The sequence below is a fragment of the Rhinoraja longicauda genome, chromosome 17 (genome assembly GCF_053455715.1).
Source record: "Rhinoraja longicauda isolate Sanriku21f chromosome 17, sRhiLon1.1, whole genome shotgun sequence".
In the NCBI taxonomy this organism is placed as follows: Eukaryota; Metazoa; Chordata; class Chondrichthyes; order Rajiformes; family Arhynchobatidae; genus Rhinoraja; species Rhinoraja longicauda.
Window position 1 is genome coordinate 45731316 of NC_135969.1, and position 24447 is coordinate 45755762.

General features: G+C 48.2%; 1 protein-coding gene across 1 annotated transcript in view; it reads right to left on the reverse strand.

The window, feature by feature from the left end:
- cacna2d3a (calcium channel, voltage-dependent, alpha 2/delta subunit 3a) overlaps window positions 1-24447 on the reverse strand; it is a 337954-nt gene that overhangs the window by 264578 nt on the left and 48929 nt on the right. The window contains exon 3 of the mRNA XM_078414636.1: window positions 12234-12293. Coding sequence (XP_078270762.1) covers window positions 12234-12293 — 60 coding nt within the window. The remainder of the gene's footprint in view (window positions 1-12233; window positions 12294-24447) is intronic.

Genomic DNA, 24447 nt, shown 5'->3' on the forward strand with positions numbered 1-24447 from the left:
TGATTGCTGACCTGCACCCTAATTCCATTGGCCAAATTTGGCCACACATCACTTTACACCACAGCCACCAAGCCTACTGACCTCAATTTTTTATTTCAAATTGAGTTGGATGCAGCAACATTGTAGGTGAGAAAGTGCAGTGGAGGTACAGGTGTCTGAAAGCCCACACGACCAGGATCAAGACCAGACACTTCCCAACAACCGAGGGGATTTACCACAACACTGATCAGCCATGATCACAATGAATGGCGATGCTGGCTCGCAGGGCCGAATGGCCTCCTCCTGCACCTATTTTCTATGTAACAGTGACAAGACTCAACGGCCTGAACTACAGGGAGAGGTCGAGCAGACGGCGACTTTATTTCTTGGAGTTCAGGAGGATGTGGGATGATCTTACAGAGGTGTATAAAATCACGAGAAGAATAGGAATCGATTAGTACGGGGTCACGGGGAGAAGGCAGCAGAATGGGGTTAGGAGGGAGAGATAGATCAGCCATGATTGAATGGCAGAGTAGCCTTGATGGGCCAAATGGCCTAATTCTGCTCCTATTACTGTATGACCTCATGACCTTGGATAGGGTAGATGCACAGAGTCTCTTGCCCAGAGTAGGGGAATGGAGGACCAGAGGACATAGGTTCACGGTGAAGGGGAAAAGATTTAATAGGAGTCTGAGGGGTAACTTTTCCACACAGAGGGTGGTGGGTGCATGGAACGAGCTGTCGGAGGAGGTAGTTGAGGGTGGGACTATCCCAATGATTAAGAAACAGTTAGACAGGTACATGGATGGGACAGGTTTGGAGGGATATGGACCAAGCGCAGGCAGGTGGGACTAGTGTAGATGGGACATGTTGGTCGGCATGGGCAGATTGGGCTGAAGGGCCTGTTTCTGTGCTGTATCACTCTATGACTCTCTGAGCATCAGCCTCTTGAACACTGCACTACACAACCCCACAACTGTGGATATCTATGGACTGTGGTTGATTACACTAAGGACTGGGAGACAGACACAGAGTGCTGGAGTAACTCAGCGGGTCAGGCAGCATCTCTGGAGAGCATGGATAGGTGACGTTTATTCCACCAGCATTGTGGTGATGAATGTATTATTCTGTGGTCATCATGTATCTCGTCTCTGTGCAGTGTCTACGGGTTGTCAAGCTGCTGCCAGTTGCAATTCCATAGTTCCTTGTCGTTGCACCTGGCAATGAAACCCTCCTGACCATTGACTCTCGTGATTTGTGAGTGTTTTCGGACATGTCCTGAACAGCCAAGCTTGAAGATTTAGGTCGGTCACATCCCATTAATCTGTCATTCCATCAGGTCCTTTAATCACCTTGAATCTCAATCATCTGCCCTGTTAATATTCTGTACATGATGCAACATGATGCAACATCAACCTGCTGTCCCTGCACAAAATGAAACTCTTTTCTCTTCCTTGTGAATCCTCTCTGTACCACCTTTACGCCGATATAAAACAATGTGTACAATTCTGTCGCAAGAGCAAACACTGTACAGTCACGGGCAATAAATGTGGGCAGCACGGTGGCACAGCGGTAGAGTTGCTGCCTTACAGCGCCAGAGACCCGGGCACGATCCTGACTACGGGTGTTGTCTGTATGGAGTTCGTACATTCTCCCCCGGTGACCATGTGGGTTTCCTCCTGGTGTTCTGGTTTCCTCCCACATCCCAGAGACGTGTGGGTTTGCAGGTTGTAAATGTAGGGGGCCTCAGCAACTTGACCCTCGTGTGTCGGGAGTGGGATAGCATAGAACCAATGGATGTTCCCACTAGTGGGAGAGTCTAGGTCTAGGACCAGAGGGCACAGCCTCAGAATTACATGGTATTCTTTTAGGAACGAGATGAGGAGACATTTCTGTAGTCAGAGGGATGGTGAATCTGTGGAATTCTTCCCACAGAAGGCTGTGGAGGCCAAGTCAGTGGATATTTTTAAGGCAGAGATAGAAAGATTCTTGATTCGTGCGGGTGTCAAGGGTTATGGGGAGAAGGCAGGAGAATGGGGTTAGGAGGAAGAGTTAGATCAGCCATGATTGAATGGCCTGAGTAGACTTGATGGGCTGAATGGCCTAATTCTACTCCTATCACAGGACCTTATGATCTAATCATAAGTAACTCAGCGGGTCAGGCAGCATCTCTGGAGAACATGGATAGGTGACGTTTCGGATCGGGACCCTGCTTCAGCACATTTTGTCTGCTCTACTCCTCAAATCTCCTCAAGGTATGCTTACTTTAAAGAAGTTCTCCTGAGATGCTCCCTAACCCACTGAGTTACTACAGCACTTTGTGTCAATCTTCGGTTTAAACCAGCATCTGCAGTTCCGTATCACACACTAATGTTTGAAATCCTGGGGTGTAGGCTTTGAACATGGTCTTGCTCCATGAAGGGTCAACCGCTGAGAGGAATCTCTACCCTATCTGTGCATTGCACAACAATTGTACACTCTACACTCCAGCCTGTCCCACACAGTCACAGGAATAAACAGTCATTATCGTGACATTAACACAACCCATGAAATCTGCAATATTGTTTAATAATGGATTTTTAAACAAAGCTTCAAACATATACGTGTGGGAAGGAACTGCACGAAGATAGACACAAAATGCTGGAGTAACTCAGCGGGACAGGCAGCATCTCTGTAGAGAAGGAATGGGTGACGTTTTGGGTCGAGACCCTTCTTCAGACAGACACTAAATATTTGTGAATGTCCACAGCATTGTGTCTAATCTTGTATTTGTATTTCTTGTAATCTTATATTTTTATTTGATTTATTTAGCTCATTTTCGGAACAGTTTTGAGAGCTCCAATGACTGATTATTGTAGCGGTATATATCAGGGTACAGCCGTTAAAACACAGCTTGCAAAAGCTTCACAAGAGATTACTACCTTGTAAAAAGAGAGTTCGTGGCAGCCCACAATAAATCCACTCGGTGGTGCGGTCCTACAGTGCAAGCATCCACAACATCAGGCTGTCACATCTACTTACAACCCACTGCCCAAACACCTCAACTTGTCGACCATCTGGGGAGGTTTCACACAGTGCTGGATTAACAGTGGGTCAGGCAGCATCTGTGGAGAACATGGATAGGTGACGTTTCACAGAGTGCTGGAGTAACTCAGCGGGTCAGGCAGCATCTGTGGAGAACATGGATAGGTGACGTTTCACAGAGTGCTGGAGTAACTCAGCGGGTCAGGCAGCATCTCTGGAGAACATGGATAGGTGACGTTTCGGGTCAAGACCCTTCTTCAATCTGAGTGTCAGGGAAGAGGGTGGCAAGAGATATGTAAAGGTACAGAACATATCACAGCCGGCACTGCCTCAAGAAAGGTGGAGCCCACAATGGTCCATTGTTGGCCCCGGAAGAGGCGACAATAACAGGATACAAACAGTGCAACTTGCAAGATGGCGAGGGTGGGGAGGATGGAGAGAGAGGGGGATTGCAAGGGGGAAATTAGAGAAATCAATGTTTATACTGCTGGCTGTCAACCGCTCAAGCAGCATCTCTACAGAAAAGGAATAGGTGATGTTTCGGGTGTGAACCCGGCTCCCGACAGATCGATGGAGGCGAGAAAAGGCCAAAGTCGGAAGAAGGGTCTCGACCTGAAACGTCACCCATTCCTTCTCTCCACAAATGCTGCCTGACCCGCTGAGTTACTCCAGCACTCTGTGAAACGTCACCTATCCATGTTCTCCACAGATGCTGCCTGACCCGCTGAGTTACTCCAGCACTCTGTGAAACGTCACCTATCCATGTTCTCCACAGATGCTGCCTGACCCGCTGAGTTACTCCAGCATTTTATGTCTAGCTTCGTGCCAAGTTAAATTAATCACCATTCCTACACAGGATCCATATCCCAAGTTAATTAATCTCCCTTCCCTCCATATCCGTGTGCCTGTGTAAAAGCTTCCTGAAAGCCCCTCTTGTAGCTGCCTCCACCACTGGCAGACTGAGAAATAACATTGCCCCAAGTTGTAGGCCTCAACATTGGGTGTAGAAGGCTGCAGGGAGGACACAAGGTGTCAATGTTTCTAGAGTTGCCATTGGGGCTTTGAATGGGCAACACGTGCTGGAGTAGGGGGGGGAGGAGGAGTGACCTCAGGGCAAGTGCAGGACCGGAGGTTGCTGCCGATTCCCAGCCCCACGCCCGGACAAATGGAAATGCTCCAGGAATAGACACATAGAAACATAGACACACTGACACATAGACAATAGGCCATTCAGCCCTTCGAGCCAGCACCACCATTCAATATGATCATGGCTGATCATCCACAATCAGTGCCCCGTTCCTGCTTTCTCCCCATACCCCTTGATTCCGTTAGCCCGAAGAGATCAATCTAACTCTCTCTTGAAAACATCTCTGAGAGAGCAGTTCACACTTCAGTTCAGTTGAGTTTATTGTCACGTGTACCGAGGTACAGTGAAAAGCTTTTGTTGCGTGCTAACCAGTCAGCGGAAAGACAATACATGATTGCAATCGAGTCGTCCACAGTGAACAGATGCAGGATAAGGGAATAATGTTTAGTGCAAATGTTTTCATTGATCTGTGTTAGTAAATCATGCATTTCCTTTTGTAGAAAGTAAAAATAGAAACATAGAATTAGAAAATAGGTGCAGGAGGAGGCCATTTGGCCCTTCGAGCCAGTAAGCTATTCAATATGATCATGGCTGATCATCCACGATCAGTGCCCTGTTCCTACTTTCTCCCCATGTCCCTTGATTCCGGTTCAAATGTATGATGCATCCCAGTGGAATCTATACTGACATTGACAGATTTAAAGAAGGGTCACCCATTCCTTCTCTCCAGAGATGCTGCCTGACCCGCTGAGTTACTCCAGCATTTTGTGTCTATCTTGATAGATTTAAATGCTAATCTAGGTTCAGGTTTATTATTGTCACGTGTACCGAGGTACAGTGAAAAGCTTTGTTCTGCGTGCTGTCCAAACAGATCAGATAATACCATACATAAATACAATCAAGCCAAACTCAAGTACAACAGGTGGAGCACAGGGGAAGATACAGAGTGCAGAATATAGTTCTCAGCATTGTAGCGCATCAGTTCCACAGACAAAGTCCAATGTCCACAATGGGGTAGAGGTGAATCGGACAGTACCCTGGCTTATGGAAGGGCCGTTCAGAAGGATGATAACAGAGGGGAAGAAGCTGTTGCTGAGTTTGGTGGTGCGCACTTTCAAGTCTATCCACTTTGCCACGAGATATTGTTCACATCTTCTACATTTATTGACAATGTTTGCTTCTGTTTAATCTCTAACTAATCTCTAAGTAATCTCTAAACTAAACAGCGTTTGTTTATCTCCCGGTGGTTCAGCACATCAACCCCTCCCACTCCCACACTGACCTTTCTGTCTTGGACCTCCTCCATTGTCAGAGTGAGGCCCAGTTGGAGGAACAACACCTCATATTTCGCTTGAGCAGCTTACACCCCAGCGGTATGAACATTGACCTCTCTAACTTCAAGTAACCCTCTCTCTCCATCCCTCCCCCTTCCCAGTTCTCCCAACAGTCTGACTGTCTCTGATTAAATTTTATCTCTGTTTGCCTTGTTGTTACCTTCTCCCAGCTAACAATGACCGATTCCACATTTTCCTTGATCTCCATTCCCTTTGTCTTATTTTCACACCTTACACACCCTGATCTCTGTACCTCCCCCTCCCCTGACACCAGTCTGAAGAAGGGTCTCGACCCGAAACGTCACCCATTCCTTCTCTCCAGAGATGCTGCCTGTCCCGCTGAGTTACTCCAGCATTTTGTGTCTATCCGATTTAAACCAACATCTGCAGTTCCTTCCTAAACACTGTTTGCTTCTGTTTTATCTCTAAACTAAACTAATCTATATTCAATGAGTAACACCAGCTATTGGTGGCAGCCAGTGTTTCCTTGGTGTTTGGACGATGGTCACAGAGACGGCAGAGGCTGCAGGTGACAAAGAGTTCCTGCCTGCTGCTCTCTTTCTCTCGCTCCACCTGCACCTCCACTTATTCACCGTTCTGATCACTTCAAGGCTTTAGTTGATCTGCTCCAATCCCTAATGGTCCATTTGTGTTGTTGGTGAAGGATACTATCAGCCTTGTAGCAACCAGCCCTGCAACCTCCTTGGTGATGAGCGTTACCTGTGCTGTGGACACACACGGAGGTTAGGCAGTGGGTAGAGCTGCTGCCTCACAGCGCCACAGACCTGGTCCCATCCCGACCTCAGGTGCTGTCTGTGTGGAGTTTGCACGTTCTCCCCGTGACCGCCTGGGTTTTCTCCGGGTGCTCCGGTTTCCTCTCACACTCCAAAAATGTACAGGTTTGCAGGTTAATTGGCTTTGGTAAATTACCCCTCATGTGTAGGGAGTGGATGGGAAAGTGGAATAACATAGAACTAGTGTGAAGGGGTGATGGATGGTCGTTTATCCATCACGATGGGCAGGAGGAGGCCATTCAGCCCTTCGAGCCAGCACCGCCATTCAATATTATCATGGCTGATCATCCACAATCAGTACCCCGTTCCTGCTTTCTCCCCATACCCCTTAATTCCGTTAGCCCCAAGAGCTAAATCTAACTCTCTCTTGAAAACATCCAGTGAATTGGCCTCCACTGCCTTCTGTGGCAGAGAATTCCACAGATTCAGAACTCTCTGGGTGAAAAAGTTTTTCCTCATTTCAGTCCTAAATGGCCAACCCCTTGTTCTTAAACTGTGACCCCTGGTTCTGGACTCCCCCAACATCGGGAACATTTTTGCTGCATCTAGTCTGTTCAATCCCTTAAGAATTTTATATGTTTCTATAAGATTCCCTCTCATCCTTCTAAATTCTAGTGAATACAAACCCAGTCGACCCATTCTTTCACCATATGTCAGTCCCGCCATCCAGGGAATTAACTTGGTGAACCTACGCTGCACTCCCTCAATAGCAAGAATGTCCTTCCTCAAATTTGGAGACCAAAACTGCACACAGTACTCCAGGTGTGGTCTCACCAGGGCCCTGTACAACTGCAGTAGGACCTCCTTGCTGCTAAACTCAAATCCTTAACTTGATTGGCCTCATGTACGGTTTGACTTGACTGAATAGCACATTCCTAAAAACGTATCTTGGTGAAAAATAAACAAATGCCTGAAGCTATTCTACAGATGTGTTACGCCTCGTAGAAATCCCACGTGAGGGTTGGGTGGAGGGGAGGTGGGTGTATGTCGAGACCATGTAGGTCAGAGCAGGACACAGGAGAGTAGGTTCGGCAACTGTCCCGTATTAGCCCTTGTCCCATATTAGTAGGGTTGCCAACTTCCTCACTCCCAAAGAAGGGACAAAGGGTGACGTCACTGCCCCGCGCCCCACTTGACCTCACCCAGCTAGCGGCCACATGCTCCCGCTCCACCAATGGCTATGGAACCCGCCTCCCACCCGGGCGGCCGCCATTGGTGGAGCGTGAGCACGTGGCGCTGGCTGGGTGAGGCCACGTGGGGCACGGGGCGGTGACGTCACCTTGTCCCGTATTTGGGAGTGAGGAAGTTGGCAACCCCTAGGTGTGAGTCAGAGCGGGGCACAAAGCTGTGGAGAGGTAGGCAACATCAACCTCCTGCAAGCTCAGTGTTTGCTGTGACCGCAACAAAAACTAAATCAAAGCCTACATGCTCTCCCCAAGGCTGGGAAAATGTTTTGTTAATAGACTGTAAATGGATTTTTACACCATCTAATCGGAGTGACATCGCACACAGTACAAGAGATAGGGCACTTCAATCCTCAGAGTGCATTTGTAGAAAGAAATCTAACAGCGTTTCATAATCACTTCACCCCTTCACTGCTTTACAGTTCATTTGGCTTCTTCAATACGTTGGCAATCAATGCTGTGCCTCTAAACCGCACCAGCTCAGCCGCTACAAGTCTTTCAATATGTCAGAAGGTTCTTCACTCATTTCACGGTTCAACCTGTCAGCTTGCAAAAAACAAGACAGATGTTTCGGGCAGTTTTTATGCATTACCTTATCTGTATAAAAGTATTTGTGTTTAATTGCAGAGATTTTGCAGAGAATACAAAAAGAGAGCTGTAATGCTGAGGCTCTATAAGGCGCTGGTCAGGCCTCATTTGGAGCACTGTGCGCAAATCTGGGCCCCATATCTGAGGAAGGATGTACTGGCTCTGGAGAGGGTCCAGAGGAGGTTTACAAGAATGATCCCAGGAATGAGTGGGTTAACATATGATGAGCATCTGACAGCACTGGGCCTGTACTCGCTGGAGTTTAGAAGGTTGAGGAGGGACCTCATTGAAACGTACAGAATAATGAAAGGCCTGGATAGAGTGGATGTGGAGAGGATGTTTCCACTGGTGGGAGAGTCTAGGACCAGAGGGCACAGCCTCAGAATGAAAGGGCGTTCTTTTAGTAAGGAGATGTGGAGGAACTTCTTTAGTCAGAGGGCGGTGAATCTGTGGAAAACCCAACAATTAATATCCCCAACCTTCAGCCTGTTCAACTACGAAGCTACTTTATGTCTGAAGAAGGGTCTCGACCCGAAACGTCACCCATTCCTTCTCTCCAGAGATGCTGCCTGACCCGCTGAGTTACTCCAGCATTTTGTGTCTATCTTCTATTTAAACCAGCATCTGCAGTTCCTTCCTGCACATTTTGTACTTGCTTGTAATCTGATTGCCGATTCCACTTTCAATGATCACTTTGTTGAAAGGGCATTGACAGAATAGCAATCAATAGATGCAGCCAAAGGTTCAAAAGGAGTTCAATCAACAAACAACGGAATCAAAAATCCAAAATGCATTTCGGGTCAGGACCATTCTTCAGGTAGGTCTCAGGTAAAGGATGAATCCAGGTGTCAAGGCTTACAGCAGACGAAGAGTGTCAGGCAGCATCTTATATTATAGGGTGGTGAATCTGTGGAATTCATTGCCACACAAGTCAATGGGTATTTTTAAGGCAGAGATAGATTGATTCTTGATGAGTACAGGTGTCAGGGGTTAGAGTCACAGAGTCACAGTGTGGAAACAGGCCCTTCAGCACAACTTGCCCACACCGGCCAACATGTCCCAGGTACACCAGTCCCACCTGCCTGCGTTTGGTCCATATCCCTCCAAATCTGTCCTATCCGTGTACCTTTCTAACTGTTTCTTAAACGTTGGGATAGTTCCTGCCTCAACTACCTCCTCTGGCAGCTTGTTCCATACACCTTTGGTCTGAAGAAGGATCTCGACCTGAAACGTCACCCATTCCTTCTCTCCAGAGATGCTGCCTGACCTGCTGAGTTACTCCAGCTTATTGTGTCTATTTTCCATAAAACCACCACCCTTTATGTGAAAAAAAGGTTATGGGGAGAAGGCAGGAGAATGGGGTTAGGAGGGAGAGATAGATCAGCCGTACGTTTCAATGAGGTCCCCCCTCATTCTTCTAAACTCCAGCGAGTACAGGCCCAGTGCCGACAAACGTTGTTCATCGGTTAACCCACTCATTCCTGGGATCATTCTTGTAAACCTCCTCTGGACCCTGTCCAAAGACAGCACATCCTTCCTTAGATATGTACCTGACGTCACCCAGGGACACCACCATATACACACCTAGTTTAGTGTTTGTGTAGCACTGCTCACAGCTGGTCTATCCTCCCTCCCCACATTCATGCCTCCCTCTCAGTCATGCCTCTGCTCTCCTGTCCCCCTGCCTTCTCCAGCTTTCTACAGGTGACCAATTACTACACACAGGAGGCTAAACGACACATAATCCTGTTACATCATTGTGATAACAACGCAGGAGGAAGTAATCCTGCCCCTTGGATACATGCCAAAGCTTCAAAAAGCCAAGCACATTCGTCCACCATCCAGTCTATTATCCAGTTTATCTTTTATTTCTTCCGCTTTGAAGATTTCGGTACAGTTCTCCTCCACCGTGCGTGCTTTACACATTATACTCATTACATGGAACAAAGAATATCCTCACACCTCTCTCTGGTCAGATGGTCTCAAACACACAGGATGCTGCACTGTGGGCAGGTAGCATGCCGAGCAACAAGAATGACTCAGGAAACAGTATTATCAGTAGAAAACATGACAACATTAATATTGTGTGTGCTGCAAATAACTTTGTGAATGTTAGTAAACTAAGAAGGATTTTTCTCGTCTCAATATTAGACTGAAAATAAATCGTTTTTACCAAATTCTGTACTGAAAAATACAGGTTGATTGTGTTAGTTGTAGACATGAGGAACTGCAGATGCTGGAAACCTGCGTAAAGCACAAAGTGCTGGAGTAACTCAGCGGGTCAGGCAGCATCTGTGGAGAACATGGATAGGTGACGTTTCACAGAGTGCTGGAGTAACTCAGCGGGTCAGGCAGCATCTGTGGAGAACATGGATAAGTGACGTTTCACAGAGTGCTGGAGTAACTCAGCAGGTCAGGCAGCATCTGTGGAGAACATGGATAGGGTCTGTTTCCATGCTTCATCTCTATGTATCTAAAGGTTGATTCTGTTTCTCTCCTCACAGATGCTGTTTAACCTACTGAGAACTTCCAGCAGTTGCAACTAGCCCTCTCCCTGTAAACAGATCTTATTATTAAAACTGTTAATTATAGCAGGTTCAAAATTCTGTAGAAATCCACTGATTCAAGTCAAATTTTGAGTGATGTACCAAAATATAATTTAGCGTTAATAGCAGCAAAAGTCAGAAAAGGTTTATCTCTTTAATAATAATAATAAATAATAATTGATTCAACTTTTTTTAACTTCAACGATCGTTCAGTCCTTCCAGGAGAGGCAGAGATTCACTTGCACCTCCTAGAAACATAGAAAATAGGTGCAGGAGTAGGCCATTCGGCCCTTCGAGCCTGCACCGCCATTCAATATGATCATGGCTGATCATTCAGCTCAGTAGCCTGTACCTGCCTTCTCTCCATTCCCCCTGATCCCTTTAGCAAAAAGGGCCACATCTAACTCCCTCTTAAATATAGCCAATGAACTGGCCTCAACTACCTTCTGTGGCAGAGAATTCCACAGACTCACCACTCTCTGTGTGAAGAAATGTTTTCTCATTTCAGTCCTAAAAGACTTCCCCCTTATCCTTAAGCTGTGACCCCTGGTTCTGGACTCCCCCAACATCGGGAACAATCTTCCCGCATCTAGCCTCTCCAACCCCTTAAGAATTTTATATGTTTCTATAAGATCCCCCCTCAGTCTTCTAAATTCCAACCTCATCTACTGTATCCGTTATTCAAGATGTGGAGTCTTGTACAACTGCGAGACCAAACGCAGACTGGGTGATCATTTTGTGGAACACCTTCGCTCAGTCCGCCTGAACCTACCTGATCTCCCGGTTGCTGGACACTTAAATTTCTCCTTCCCATTCCCACACTGACCTTTCTGTCCTGGGTCTCCTCCATTGTCAGAGTGAGGCTAAACGCAAATTGGAGGAACAGCGCCTCATATTTTGCTTGGGCAGCTCACAGCCCGGTGGTGTGAATATTGATTTCTCTCACTTCAGGTAGCCCCGGCATTCCCTCTCTCTCTATCCCTCCCCCACCCAAGTCACACCAGCTTCTCGGTTTCACCCAACACACAGCTAACAATGGCCTGTTTCCTTTATCATCGTTACTTTTTAGCACATCTTTCATTCATTGTTCTGTATCTCTCTACATCATCGTCTATATCTCTCATTTCCCTTTCCCTTGACTTTCAGTCTGAAGAACGGTCTCCCATTCCTTCTTTCCAGAGATGCTGCCTGACCCGCTGAGTTACTCCACAACTCTGTGAAACGTCACCCATTCCTTCTCTCCAGAGATGCTGCCTGTCCCACTGAGTTACTCCAGCATTTTGTGTCTATCTTCAACCTACATACCTGCACGTCTTTGGAGTGTGGGAGGAAACCAGAGCTCCAGGGGAAAACCCACGCAGGTCACGGTATGAACTTACAAACTCCGTACAGACAGCGCCCGTAGTTGGGATGGAACCCGGGGCTCTGGCGCTGTGAGGCAGCAGATCTACCCACTGCGCCACCGTGCTGCCACCTCTGCCTTTTGGTGAGTAGGTTTCATGTGTCTATTGTTCATTATTCAGAATAATTTACATCGGGTCTCACTGTCATCCACAGGGAAGGTGCAGGATTGGGCCTTTGCAGCAGATTTAAAGCATCTTCTAGTCACTGAAATACTTCAATATAAATCTTGCGATCCAACAAGTCTCAGCAAACATAAAATGACTATCCCACGGCAGAGATGGTCATTTGCTTACCTCCAAATCTGAATTATATTCGTGCTGTAAGTGAGCGTTTTCAGCGGCTTCGACCAGGCGCTGCCAAGAGGAAACAAAACCAACAGTTAAACAAGTTAAACAGCAATATTATTCAGTCTTCACATTTATACATCGATCTATGGTATGGTGCTTTACTGACACGTGTACCGAGGTACGGTGAAATTCATTTTAGTATACAGTTCAATACAGGTATCACTACACACAAGCAATTAGATACATCTTACACAAGCATCTCACATACAGGACAACAGTACATGCCCAATCCTTTCCACTCCTTACTTTCATTTCATGTTTAATGTATCTTGTGTTTTATAACTGTTGGCAAATTAATTTCCCTCCTGGGATAAATAACGTTCTATCGTGTCGTGTCGTAGCGTGTCGTGTCGTGTCGTGTCGTGTCGTAGTGTGTCGTGTCATGTCATGTCGTAGCGTGTCATGTCGTGGCATGTCGTGGTGTGGCGTGTCGTGGCGTGTCGTGTCATGGTATGTTGTGGTGTGGCGTGACATAGCATAGCATGTGGCAGCGTATTGTATTGTAGCATATCGTGCCGTGTCATGTCGTGTCGTAGCGTGTCATAGCGTGTCGTGTCGTAGCATGTCGTGTTGTGTCGTGTCGTGTCGTGGCGTAGCGTAGCGTGTTGTGTCGTGTCGTAGCGTGTCATGTCGTGTTGTGTCGTGTCATAGCGTGACATGTCGTGTCGTGTCGTGTCGTAGCGTGTCGTGTCGTAGCGTGTCGTGTCGTGTCGTGTCGTGGCGTAGCGTAGCGTGTTGTCGTGTCGTAGCGTGTCATGTCGTGTTGTGTCGTGTCATAGCGTGACATGTCGTGTCGTGTCGTGTCGTAGCGTGTCGTGTCGTAGCGTGTCGTGTCGTGTCGTGTCGTGTCATGTCGTGTCGTAGCGTGTTGTGTCATAGCGTGTCTTGTCATAGCGTGTCGTGTCATGTCGTGTCGCACCGTGCCGGGTCGTGTCGTGTCGCACCGTGTCGTGTCGTGTCGTGTCATAGCGTGTCGTGTCGTGTCGTAGCGTGTCGTGTCGTACCGTGTCGTGTCGTGTCGCACCGTGTCGTGTCGCACCGTGTCGTGTCGTGTCGTGTCATAGCGTGTCGTGTCGTGTCGTGTCGTGTCGCACCGTGTCGTGTCGTGTCGTGTCGCTCCGTGTCGTGTCATAGCGTGTCGTGTCGTGTCGTGTTGTGTTGTGTTGTGTTGTGTCGTAGCGTGTCGTGTCGTGTCGTAGCGTGTCGTGTCGTGTCATAGCGTGTCGTGTCGTGTCGTGTTGTGTTGTGTTGTGTCGTAGCGTGTCGTGTCGTGTCGTAGCGTGTCGTGTCATAGCGTGTCGTGTCGTGTCGTGTTGTGTTGTGTTGTGTCGTAGCGTGTCGTGTCGTGTCGTGTCGTAGCGTGTCGTGTCGTGTTGTGTTGTGTCGTAGCGTGTCGTGTCGTGTCGTAGCGTGTCGTGTCGTAGCGTGTCGTGTCGTAGCGTGTCATGTCGTAGCGTGTCGTGTTGTAGCGTGTCGTGTCGTAGCGTGTTGTGTCGTGTCGTAGCGTGTCGTGTCGTAGCGTGTCGTGTCGTAGCGTGTTGTGTCGTGTCGTAGCGTGTCGTGTCGTAGCGTGTCGTGTCGTAGCGTGTCGTGTCGTAGCGTGTCGTGTCATAGCGTGTCGTGTCGTATCATGTCATAGCGTGTCGTAGCGTGTTGTGTCGTAGCGTGTCGTGTCGTGTCGTGTCGTGTCGTAGCGTGTTGTGTCGTAGCGTGTCGTGTCGTAGCATGTCGTGCCGTGTCGTGTCGTGACGTAGCATGTCGTGTCGTGTCGTGTTGCACCGTGTCGTGTCGTGTCGTAGCATGTCGTGACGTAGCGTGTTGTGTCATAGCGTGTCGTGTCATAGCGTGTCGTGTCGTGTCGTGTCGTAGCATGTCGTGACGTAGCGTGTTGTGTCATAGCGTGTCGTGTCATAGCGTGTCGTAGCATGTCGTGCCGTGTCGTATTGTATGGTCAGACCTACAAATGCATGGAAACATGACTGCATCTTTCAGAAACCCTTATTGGAGATGGTTTGTTCTTGGCATCATGGGAACAGTATGACATTGTGGGCCGAAGGGCCTGATACATAAATATACCAAACCTCCTTCCCAAAATGCACCAAAACGCAGCCACCTTTGATCTCCGGGTGAATGGTGTTATGCTGCACACAGCAGCTGTGACTCTCTATATTTTTAGCAGGACCAGTTGTGGGAAGGATTTTCAGTGGGAATGCTGCTGAGTGGTGACAAGATGTTTACGGTCCGCGGGCATCAGTGGGGCGGGCAGATAGGTCATTGGCTCAACATCGTCTCTGCAGCAGGGCAGCGGGTAGAGCTGCTGCCTCACGGCACCAGTCCCAGGTTCCACCCTGTCCTCGGGTGTTGTGGGTGGGCAGTCTGTATGGACAGTGTGGGCCGAAGGGCCTGTTCCTGTGCTATATGCTACTGTAATAACCTCCTGGAGTCAGTTCACCCACCAGTGTGTGTTCAGGGTGAGGAAGGAACCCAGGCGACTGTCAGATGCCAGCATAGTCGTTTAGGTTCATTATTATCACGTGTACCGAGGTACCGTGAAAAGCTTGGCGCTGCATGCTCTACAAACAGATAATACTACACATAAATATAATCATTTCTCAAGTCCAATGGGTAAAGGGGAAGATACAGAGTGGCAGAATATAGTTCTCAGCATTGTAGCGCATCAGTTCCACAGACAAAGTCCAATGTCCACAATGGGGTAGAGGTGAATCGGACAGTGCCCTAGCTTGTGGAAGGGCCGTTCAGAAGGCTGATAACAGAGGGGAAGAAGCTGTTGCTGAGTCTGGCGGTGCGCGCTTTCAAGCTTCTGTACCTTCTGCCAGGCGGGAGTGGTGACCATGTCACTCAGCTCTGTGTCTCATTCCTGTACACAAACAGCACCTGAGATCAGCATCAAACCCAGCGCTCTGGGCCCTGAGGCAGCACTGACAGCTGTGCCACCATGTAGACATGAGGAACTGCAGATGCTGGCTTACATCTGTGGGGAGAAGGACCGGCTGAGTTACTCCAGCACTGTGTGAAACGTCACCAATCCATGTTCTCCACAGATGCTGCCTGACCCGCTGAGTTACTCCAGCACTGTATTCTGAGCAAGATTCCAACACCTGCAATTCCTTGTGTCCACCTGTAGTGTTCAATGTTTATGTTCCAAGTGTCTTTGACAGACTTTGAAATGTCTTCAAAAGATTTAAACAATTAAAAATAGTATTAAAGAACATATCTATAAACTCAAGGTAGACACAAAGTACTTGAGTAACTCAGCGGGTCAGGCAGCATCTGTGGAGAGAAGGACTGGGTGATGTTTCGGGTCGAGACCCTTTGGTGTAGACCAGCGTGTGCAGTTCGTTCAGACACTGGGAGCCACCGCAACAAGTTTATCGTAGAATGGGCGGGTAAGTCATTGGCTCCACATCGTCTATGCCGCCGTGCAGCGGGTAGATCAGCTGCCTTTCTCCAGCACGGCTGCTGCAGATTGCGTGGGTCACTCTGACGCTGGCTTAGATGCTGCTGCCATTGATCGGCGGATATCAGTGGATGGAGCAGAAGCTGCTGCTTTCAGCTTACACAGCAGTGCTGCAGTGCCCCAGGCAGCCCAGAGCTTCTTCCAAACGGCCTCCCTAATCCAAGGTTACAGGCAGCAACAGCACATCAATACAGAGCAGCATCAATACAGAGCAGCATCAATACTTCTAATCGTTGCACTCACCCGCTCAGAGAGCAACAGCTCCACACATCACAACCTTATTATTCCGGTACATTCTCCTCACAGCACCGGCACAATTTCCTCAATATTGCCATAATTTCGGACATTAATATCGAGATTGTACGGTGCAGCTGTTTTTGTGAACAAGTAATGTGGAATAGTTGTAACCACAACTGAACCAGCGTTTAGGGTTGGCACGGTGGCACAGCGGGTAGAGCTGCTGCCTCACAGCTCCAGAGACCCAGGTTCCATCCCCACTACCAGGCGCTGTCTGTACAGAGTTTGTACGTTCTACCCGTGACCTGCAAGGGTTTTCTCCGGGTGCTCCGGTTTCCTCCCACACTCCAAAGACGTACAAGTTTGTATGTTAATTGGCTTGGTATAAATGTAAATTGGCCCTATTGGGTGTAGAGTAGTGTTAAGGTGCAGGGATCGCTGGTCGGCACGGACTCGGTGGGCCGAAGGGCCTGTTTCCGAGCTGTATCTTTAAACTAAACTAAACTAAACACATAATGTGAGTTATGTTTAGTTTATTGTCACGTGTACCGAGGTACAGTGAAAAGCTTTTGTTGCGTGCTAACCAGTCAGTGGAAAGACAATACACGATTACAATCGAGATGTTTACAGTGTGTCGATACAGGATAAAGGGAATAACAAATAAAGACTCAAAATGAATGGTGAGCCTATATGTTCACCATAAAGCCAGCTATTTTGAAATGTATTTTGAAACTCTAAGATACATATACGATCAACACTTTCCTGCCAGTTGGTTTTTGAAGATTGTAACGTCAATCTTATTGATGTTTTCAAGAGAGAGTTAGATTTAGCTCTTAGAGCTAATTGGCAACTTTGAGATTTATGCTTTAAAATGGTGAATGTGACACGCAGGGAATAGACAATAGACAATAGGACATTGGACAATGGACAATAGACAATAGACAATAGACAATAGACAATAGGACATTGGAGGGATCAGTTCAGTTCAGTTTAGTCCAGTTTCGTTTATTGTCACGTGTACCGAGGTACAGTGAGAAGCTTTGTTGTTGCGCGCTATCCAGTGGGTGGAAAGACAATACATGATTACAGTCGAGCCGTCCACAGTGTACAGATACAGATACAGGGAATACCAACTAAAGACTCATTCATCACGAATGATGCGGCGAGATTTGAGAGGCACATTCTTGACTAAAGGGTGGGGCTGACGTTGTCCACCTCCCCGTGGTGAGCTCTGACCTCAGTCAGGTGAACGACAACAAACAGAGACTGCAGAAGCAGAAGCAGCTTCATAACTTCTGCTGCCTCAAACACAAGAAGAAGACTAAAGAGTGTGAGCAATGCAAATGGTGCCCTGCTGCAGGTTGAAAGGTTCACATTCAGGAGATTTTGAAGGGGCAGGATTAATTGATCAGGCTGTTAAATATTTAATATGGACAGTGGGATTATTTTGTAGGAGTATCAAGTACAAGATCAAGTATGTTCTGCCCATGCTATAAGTCTCCACTGGAATAATCATTCCAATTAGGACGTCAGGCCTGCAAAAAGATGCACAATATATATTTTAAATGAGACCTGGATACAGAATTGGCTGAATCAGTCTGAAGAATGAGTCTCAACCCGAAACGGCCTCACCCATTCCTTCTCTCCAGAGATGCTGCCTGACCCGCTGAGTTACTCCAGCATTTCTACCTTCGGTTTAAACCAGCATCTGCAGTTCCTTCCTACAGAGTTGGCTTCATGGAAGGACAGGGAGTGATGGTGGAAGGGTGTATATCAGACCGGAGGCCTGAGAATGGTGGTGTGGCTCAGGAGTCAGTGCTGGGACCAAGTCAAACTCTTCATCCATCCGAGATGTACGAGGAGCCATGCTCCTTTTAGCTTAGTTTAGAGCTACAGTGCGGAAACAGGCCCTTCGGCCCACTGAGTCCGTGCCGACCAGCGATCCCCGCACACTAACACCATCCTACACACATCAGGGACAACTTACAATTATACCAAGCCAAGTAACCAACAAACAACATCATGGGAGCACCAGTGCAGGCGCACACGCACACACGCACACGCGCACACACACACACAGACACACACACACCCCACACACACACACACACACACCACACACACACACACACGCACACGCAAACACACACACGCACACACACACACAAGCACACGCACACACGCACACACGCACACATGCTCGCACGCACACACACACGCACACACACCCCACACCCCACACACACACGCACAAGCACACGCACACGCACACGCACACGCACACACATGCACGCACACACACACACACACACACCCCACACACACACCCCACACACACACACCCCACACACACCCCACACACACACACACACACACACACACAGAGGAGAGGCAGGACAAAGCGTGGCAGGTCATAGGTAACCCAAGTGTGGTTTAATGAAAAATGCTGGAGTAAGTCAGCGGGTCAGGCAGCATCTGTGGAGAGAAGGTGATGTTTCGGGTGAAGACCCTTGTTCAGACTGGTCAATGTGTGGTTAATACAGGTTCCCCGCAGTGCCATTGAGGACGTGGTCATGTTCCTGTGGCCGTCTGTTTTACATCTTTCCTCTCACATCAGAGTGAAAGAATTTGTGGACTCGGGTCTTTTGGGAAAAGTATTTGAAGAGGGTTGTTGGCACATAATTAATCTGGTCTGTGGAGTTCTTCTGGAAATCATGGAGTATGAAGGTTTCAATTATGAGCCAGTCACACGATGCAGCTGCTGTCAGAATACTGCTGCATCCACACAGACAGGCAATCTCAGCAAAACAGCACCGTGAACCCAACCCAGGGAGGGAGAGAGAAAACGGGGAATTATAGACCAGTTAGCCTAACATCGGTAGTGGGGAAAATGCTAGAGTCAGTTATTAAAGATGTGATAGCATCACATTTGGAAAGTGGTGAAATCATCGGACAAAGTCAGCATGGATTATAGAATTTTTCGAGGATGTAACTAGTAGAGTGGATAAGGGAGAACCAGTCGATGTGTTATATCTGGACTTTCAGAAGGCCTTCGACAAGGTCCCACATAGGAGATTGGTGTACAAACTTAAAGCACACGGTATTGAGGGTTCAGTATTGAGGTGGATAGAAAATTGGTTGGCGGACAGGAAGCAAAGAGTAGGAATAAACGGGTCCTTTTCGGAATGGCAGGCAGTGACTAGTGGGGTACCGCAAGGCTCAGTGCTGGGAACCCAGTTATTTACAGTGTATATTAATGATTTGGACGAGGGAATTGAATGCAACATCTCTAAGTTTGCGGATGACACGAAGCTGGTTGGCAGTGTTAGCTGCGAGGAGGATGCTAGGAGGCTGCAGAGTGACTTGGATAGATTAGGCGAGTGGGCAAATGCATGGCAGATGCAATATAATGTGGATAAATGTGAGGTTATCCACTTTGGCGGCAAGAACAGGAAAGCAGAGTATTACCTGAATGGTGACTGATTGGGAGAAGGGGAGATGCAACGTGACCTGGGTGTCATGGTGCACCAGTCATTGAAAGCAAGCATGCAGGTGCAGCAGGCAGTGAAGAAAGCGAATGGTATGTTGGCATTCATAGCAAGAGGATTTGAGTTTAGGAGTAGGGAGGTTCTGCTGCAGTTGTACAGGGCCTTGGTGAGACCGCACCTGGAGTATTGTGTACAGTTTTGGTCTCCTAATCTGAGGAAAGACGTTCTTGCCTTAGAGGGAGTACAGAGAAGGTTCACCAGATTGATCCCTGGGATGGCGGGACTTTCATATGAGGAAAGACTGGATAGACTGGGCTTGTACTCGCTGGAATTTAGAAGACTGAGGGGGGATCTTATAGAAACATATAAAATTCTTAAGGGGTTGGAGAGGCTAGATGCGGGAAGATTGTTCCCGATGTTGGGGAAGTCCAGAACCAGGGGTCACAGCTTAAGGATAAGGGAGAAGTCTTTTAGGACCGAGATGAGAAAACATTTCTTCACACAGAGAGTCGTGAGTCTGTGGAATTCTCTGCCACAGAAGGCAGTTGAGGCCAGTTCATTGGCTATATTTAAGAGGGAGTTAGATGTGGCCCTTTTTGCTAAAGGGATCAGGGGGTATGGGGAGAAGGTAGGTACAGGTTACTGAGCTGGATGATCAGCCATGATCATATTGAATGGCGGTGCAGGCTCGAAGGGCCGAATGGCCTACTCCTGCACCTATTTTCTATGTTTCTATGTTTCTATCCCTCTCAACACAGCAACACACCACACACAGCCACACGGAGAGACAGAGAGAGAGAGAGGTGCACACACATATACACACACATACACACGTAGATACACACACATATATACGCACACACACACGCACACACACACACACACACGCGCACACACACATATACACACACATACACACGTAGATACACACACATATATACGCACACACACACGCACACACACACACACACTCGCACACATACACACACATGCGCGCACACACACATGCACACACACACACGTAGACACACATACGTACACACACACACACATATGCAGACACACAAACACACACACAAACACACACACACGTAGACACACACACACACACATATGCAGACACACAAACACACGCACACACACGTAGACACGCAGACACACGCACACACGCACACACACACACACATGTAGACACACACACACACACACACACTCACACACACACACACACACACAGACGCGTAGAAACATAGAAACATACAAAATAGGTGCAGGCATCGCCATTCAATATGATATTGGCTGATCATCTAAAATCAGTACTCTAGAGATGCTGCCTGACCCGCTGAGTTACTCCAGCACTCTGTGAAACGTCACCTATCCCTGAAGAAGGGTCTCGACCCGAAACGTCACCCATTCCTTCTCTCCCGAGATGCTGCCTGACCCACTGAGTTACTCCAGCACTCTGTGTTTTGCTCCAGGTTCCTTGACTCCTCTATGATGAGCGTCTCGTTGTACATTGGAGACAGGCGTGAGGGGAGTAATGCATCAGTGATGGGTTGTTAATGGAGCAAAGTAACTGGTAGACCTGGACTGAGATACTTTGGCTGAAATTGCCAGACTCAAGCAAGGTTTGATCAGATCCAAACGTGAACTGTTAAACCATTCCTATAGTCATAAAGTCACAGTGCACTGAAACAGGCCCTTCGGCCCACCTTGACCATGCTAGCTAGGATGCCCCATCAACACACGTACATCTACAGGTCGGCACGGTGGCAGAGTGGTAGAGTTCCATCCCGACCACGGGTGCTGTCTGTGCGGAGTTTGCACGTTCCCCCCATGACTTGCGTGGGCTTTCTCTGGGTAACCGCGCATTCCAAAGACGTGCAGGGGTCTGTAGGTTAAGTAGCTTCTGCAAATTGTCCACGGTGTGCAGGACAGAGCTGGTGTATGCGTGATCGCTGGGCGGCGTGGACTCAGTGGCCTGGCGCTCTGTCTCTACGCTACAATAAGCCGGGTGGCCAGTGAAACATTGTGCTGGAACAAGGACATCGGACGTGAGCTGTGGCTGTGGGGGCAACACCAGAAGGATCAGGGCTCCCAACTTTCTTTCATCTCCTACACAACCAGTTTGACTCAGGGAACACGTTTGCAGAAGCTACGTTGTCAGCAGTTTTCCTTCTCACCAACCCTGCTCTCCACACACAGCCAGTTGCTGCAAGTGTTATTTCATCTGTATAAATAGATTATAATTGAAGGTCACCACTCAATGCCTGAATAATTCTCGCTGCCGATTCACCCAGCCGCCTGCTGTGCACGCTTCAAATGGCTTTCCTTTATTTCTATGATTAAAAGCGGTGCGAGGACAGAAAACTAAAGAGCAGATAATAGTGAAGAGAACAAGTCCCCAGCGAGCTGGCGGAGATGTGAAGGACAGAAATAGACCGAGTGTTCAAATGGATTGGGAAAGGGAATTGTCAGAGATTTCCAGCACCATCACGTAGAGTGTTTACATTAGACAGCAGAGAGTAGTGCACAGAATGGTGCAAGTAACATTGCAAACACAACAGCAAAGGTGTCCTGGCTTTGTGGTGGACCATGTATCTCCCTTCACCCATGGTGGCACGATATTGGTGGAGGCCGGCACTGCCACGCTTGGCCAGATCCACCTGCAACACACCTTCATGGTCAAGTCAAGACCGCTGTACTTACAGCAACTGGCACTTGGAAACCACTGCTCTACTCACTCCGACCTGGCGAGATAACCACATGAGGTGTTTGCACAGTGATCAACCAGAACCAGGACCAGAAACTGGCCACTCTGTACATTGTTGGACGAAGCAACTGCAGATGCTGGTTCAAACAGAAGACAGACACAAAATGCCGGAGTAACTCAGCGGGACAGGCAGCATCTCTGAGACAGTGTACAGAGTCCTGGAGTAACTCAGCGGGACAGGCAGCATCTCTGAGACAGTGTACAGAGTCCTGGAGTAACTCAGCGGGACGGGCAGCATCTCTGAGACAGTGTACAGAGTCCTGGAGTAACTCAGCGGGACGGGCAGCATCTCTGGAAAGAAGGAATGGGTGACGGAATGGGAGAGATGCTGCCTGTCCCACTGAGTTACTCCAGGACTGTACACTGTCTCAGAGATGCTGCCTGGCCCGCTGTTAGTCCAGGACTCTGTGTCTCAGTGTACCACTACTATTGACGTACCTTATCTGAGTTGCATATCTAATATGTATCTGCGCATATGTATAATGATACTTGAACCAGGGTGGCACGGTGGCGCAGCGGTAGAGTTGCTGCCTTACAGCGAATGCAGCGCCGGAGACTCAGGTTCCATCCCGACTACGGGCGCTGTCTGTACGGAGTTTGTACGTTCTCCCCGTGACCTGCGTGGGTTTTCTCCGAGATCTTCGGTTTCCTCCCACACTCCAAAGACGTACAGGTTTGTAGGTTAATTGTAGGCTTGATATGAATGTTAAATTGTCCCTAGTGTGTGTAGGATGGTGTTAGTGTGCGGGGATTGTTGGGCGGTGCGGATTCAGAGTTCTGAGCTCTAGGGAGAGGTTGAGTAGGCTGGGGTGCAGGAGGATGAGAGGTGATCTTACAGAGGTGTATAAAATCATGAGAGGAATAGATCGGGTAGATGCACAGAGTCTCTTGCCCAGAGTGGGGGAATCGAGGACCAGACATAGGTTCAAGGTGAAGGGGAAAAGATTTAATAGGAATCTGAGGGGTACATTTTTCCACATAAGAGTGGTGGGTGCATGGAACGAGCTGCCAGAGGAGGTAGTTGAGGCTGGGACTATCCCAACATTTAAGAAACAGTTAGACATGTACATGGATAGGACAGGTTTGGAGGGATATGAACCAAACGCAGGCAGGTGGGACTAGTGTAGATGAGACATGGTAGCCGGTGTGGGCAAGTTGGGCCGAAGGGCCTGTTTCCACACTGTATCACTCTGTGACTCTATGAATCTATGTTGCTAGGTACAGTTCAAATAAAATGTGTTTCACATGAATGACTTCAAAAGTGGGTTGGATTATAAAGCGGCCTACTGAACAAAGCTGGATGAGCAGCAGAGATCGCCAGACCTGGCATTCTCAGGCAATTAATAAACCAGAAACCGCACTGAAGACGACTGCCGTTCATACAAGCATGAAGGTCAGGACAGTGGGGACCAGCAACGTGGAGACAGTGGGGACCAGCAACGTGAAGGTAAGGACAGTGGGGACCAGCAACATGGAGACAGTGGGGACCAGCAACATGAAGGTAAGGACAGTGGGGACCAGCAACATGGAGGTCAGGGCAGTGGCAGTGGAGACCAGTAACTGATTGCTGACGATGTTTCCCACTCCAGTGTGAAGTGAATGAGTTCCAGGGGCTCCACATGTCATCTTCCCCGTTCAGGAAGAATCTCCAAATTGCAAATAGAATTCCATTATTTAGAAAAGTGAGGATGAAACAAAATAGACAGGAAATTATGGTCACATTGCTGCCCGCAGAAGTTATTAGAATCTGTAAGTCTGGAATGACAAAGTACCACGCTGAGGAATGTATGCTGGCTGTAGAGGCAGTGTGGATCAGAGGCCAGCCCGTCTCACACCAAGCCAAGGCCCTAGATCTCAGTATCCACCTATCACTTGCCAGGTTCTGGCCCGCTCCCACTACATCTGTCTGAAGAAGGTTCCGGACCCTTGGACTATCCTTGTTTGCACTTTGCTGGCTCTACCTTGCACTAAGCGGATTCCCTTATCATGTATCTGTACACCGTGGACGGCTCGATTGTGATCATGTATTGTCTTTCCACTGACTGGTTGGCACCCAACAAAAGCTTTTCACTGTACCTCAGTACAATAAACGAAACTAAAACTGAAACAAAATGTTATCTGCCCATTCCTTCCACAGATGCTGCCTGACCCGCTGAGTTACTCCAGCACTCTGTGAAACGTCAC